The following is a 2,825-nucleotide window of genomic DNA, read 5'->3' on the forward strand; positions in this document are numbered from 1 at the left end:
ACTTCATCACAACTACCTCTACTGAAAGTTTTAAAAGTTTCAAAACGCAGCATAAAAAGTCAGAAAATATTTGTCAATGTGTGGTAAACGTTGCGCCGGTTACTAAAGTGAAGCACTCCTTTTTGGAAATGGAACAGTCCTATATCAACTGTGTCTTATACATAATGTAAAGATTTCAATTAAGTTTATTTCACAACTAGCTACGTAAAAATGAAAGTGCTTAACACTTTAAAGTGACTACATTTTAAAGTGAAAAGGAAGGTAGCCCAATCATTCATATTACATCAACATAAAATACAACGAATTAAACTTCACAAATATTAAATTTTTCAAAAAGTTCTACACATTTTTAAGAAGTTCTCGAAGCAAATTCCAAAATATTGGAAGATCATCTGCAGATTCCGGAACTTGTAACATCAAAGTTTTGTTTCGTCTTTTCTTTCTTCGAATAAGTCCTCCAGCTTGAATGTCATTTTCAAACGTTATCCAGACGCTGCGATTTAATCCACTCTCATATTCAAGGTGTTCTATGACTGAAATAAGATACTTTCCTTCGTGGCTATTTGAGTAGTCTCCACTGAGCACCATGATCACTTTTCTGCTTGCTTCAATTCGATGAAGAATTGGCTTCAAAGAAGAAGACCCGCATTCAACATCTCTCTGAACTACACCAAGATTGTAATATGGCGGCTTGTCACAAAGATTTGGGATCAAAACATTCTCTACCCAATCACCCAATTTCGTGTTATGTTGGTCGTAAATTACAAATCCATGATGAGCAAACATTGTTGGGTTTGGTATAAGTGGTTATTTGATGATGTTCGAACGTACAGATTTTGTAGCATAGTTAGCTAACCATATTTTCCATTTCTTGGATGACAACAGTGGAGCTACAAACATTGAAAAAGTTGTAAATGTTGTAAATCCGCTGCACAGTGAAAAGCATAAAACATTACTACAGGCTACAGTAGATGAATCAATTAAGGAACGACCATATAAAGATTGAGGTGAGAGACATTGGACGTATCCTCCAGAATATTTTTCAATGATTGATGCACATTCTGAAATGAAACCAGGATATTGATACAAACTGACATTTCTATTCTTAAAGTAAAATCCAAAGTTTTCATTTATCACATTCCAATGCATTGAAGCGCAAGTCTAAAAATGTAAGTTGTTGCAGAACTGAAAGTGGAATAACATCAGGCCCAATATTTGTGATGTGATTGTTGAACAAACTGAAACGTTTCAATTGCAACTTGACACTAAAGTTGCTTTCAAAGATCCCTGGAATTATGTGAGTGATTTTATTGCATGAAAGATCTAATATTTCTAGTTTAGGAAAGAATTTAAAAATATTACTATCAAAAATACAAATGTTATTTTTTAAAAGCAAAAGAGATTTCAAAGCATTGAAGTTTTTTAAAGTTTGGATTGAAATAGAAGTGAGTAAGTTATCAGATACATCAAGATACGTCACCTGGTAATTATTCAAATGAAACAGTTTATCTTCAAGTTGACAAGATTGCAATACAATTTTATATACAAAAGGAAATGCTCAGAGTACAGATACTTGAGGCAGTGCAGTGGTAGCTTATAGAAAATTGCCTGAAAAGTCTATTACTTCTGTTTTTGCGATGGGTAAGTTGGGAAACGACAATAACATCTTGAATAAATACTATACATTCCCGAGTCGGTGTATTCAAAGTTGATCAATCGATTTAAATTTTGCAAAAACGCCAAAGCATTTGGTGTTGTATAAAGTTGTGTGCTATTGACAAACAAGAATTGCAGGTTGCTTAATCTGAGAAATGCATGATCTTCTATGAACAGAATAGGATTAGAACGAAGATCAATGTGGCAAAAGCGAGACATTGAATCAAAATCGTAGTTCGATATAACTTGAATGAGATTTGATGATAAATCCAACCAATGAGCAAAGGAAGCAAATTCAAAAAAGGATTTGTATAGTTTGCTAATTTTGTTTACAGAATTGTCAAGTTGTGCTTTGGGATTGCACTGATTTTGCTTCAGGTTTTCCTCAGCAACTTTTTCTTGTTTAATTGGTTTCTTCAACAACTTGTCATAATGACCTCTAACATAACCAAGAAGCGTGTTACTGTTGTATTGTTTGATAGAATGATTCTGATAAATGTTGCTTCCGGGAAAAGAATTCTTTTCATCTTCCAAGTTGTTATGAGAAAGAGTCACTGATGTAATATTCAGAAATCCTAATAGAGCTCCTTTATTTATACGATGAACATGACAAAAGTCTAAGTTTAAAGTAGATAAAAAAGGTAACTTTTTCAGCACATCTAAACTACTAACAGTAGGGTTGGGCACACATAGACTTATTCTCTGTTGTCCCATTAAAAGGAGTGTTTTTGTGGCCATTTTTCACGTTGATCACGAATCCGTTGAAATTTTGATCTACGATGATGTTTTAGGTTGGCAAAATGCAAAAATTCAAAATGGCCGCCAAATTTACATATTTTTCAGCTAAAATTTGATAATTATGTCTTACTAGGTCATGTAATATGTCATTTCTTCTGTTTTCAGGGTCACTGATATCGGTAATCATGTTTTTAAACTCGCACAGGTGAACTGGACCGCTCCAGATACATATTGCGATAAAATCTGCACAGAAATGTGAGCAGGACCATAATTTCAAAGGAAAAAATTAAGATATAAACTTCCATAAGCTACTTTAATTTTCACTTTAACATCTGGGTACCAGCATCTCAACAACTTTATTTCTACAAGAGTCCTTTGAATTTCAAAGGACTTTTTTCAGCAAGATATCGACATCAACAGAAACATTGTCT

The 2,825-nt window shown here is 33.5% G+C and overlaps 1 protein-coding gene across 1 annotated transcript; it reads right to left on the reverse strand.

The window, feature by feature from the left end:
- Positions 1-339: 339 nt before the first annotated feature.
- LOC145786899 (toll-like receptor 7) lies at positions 340-786 on the reverse strand. The gene has a single exon (XM_082598638.1). The coding sequence runs from the start codon at positions 784-786 to the stop codon at positions 340-342; it is 447 nt and encodes a 148-aa protein (XP_082454764.1).
- Positions 787-2,825: the final 2,039 nt, after the last annotated feature.

This window comes from Aplidium turbinatum, chromosome 17 (genome assembly GCF_918807975.1).
Source record: "Aplidium turbinatum chromosome 17, kaAplTurb1.1, whole genome shotgun sequence".
Lineage (NCBI taxonomy): Eukaryota > Metazoa > Chordata > Ascidiacea > Aplousobranchia > Polyclinidae > Aplidium > Aplidium turbinatum.

Excerpts from the sequence above, each read along its gene's own strand:
- LOC145786899 (XM_082598638.1), bottom strand. The coding sequence starts at position 786 with ATGTTTGCTCATCATGGATTTGTAATTTACGACCAACATAACACGAAA.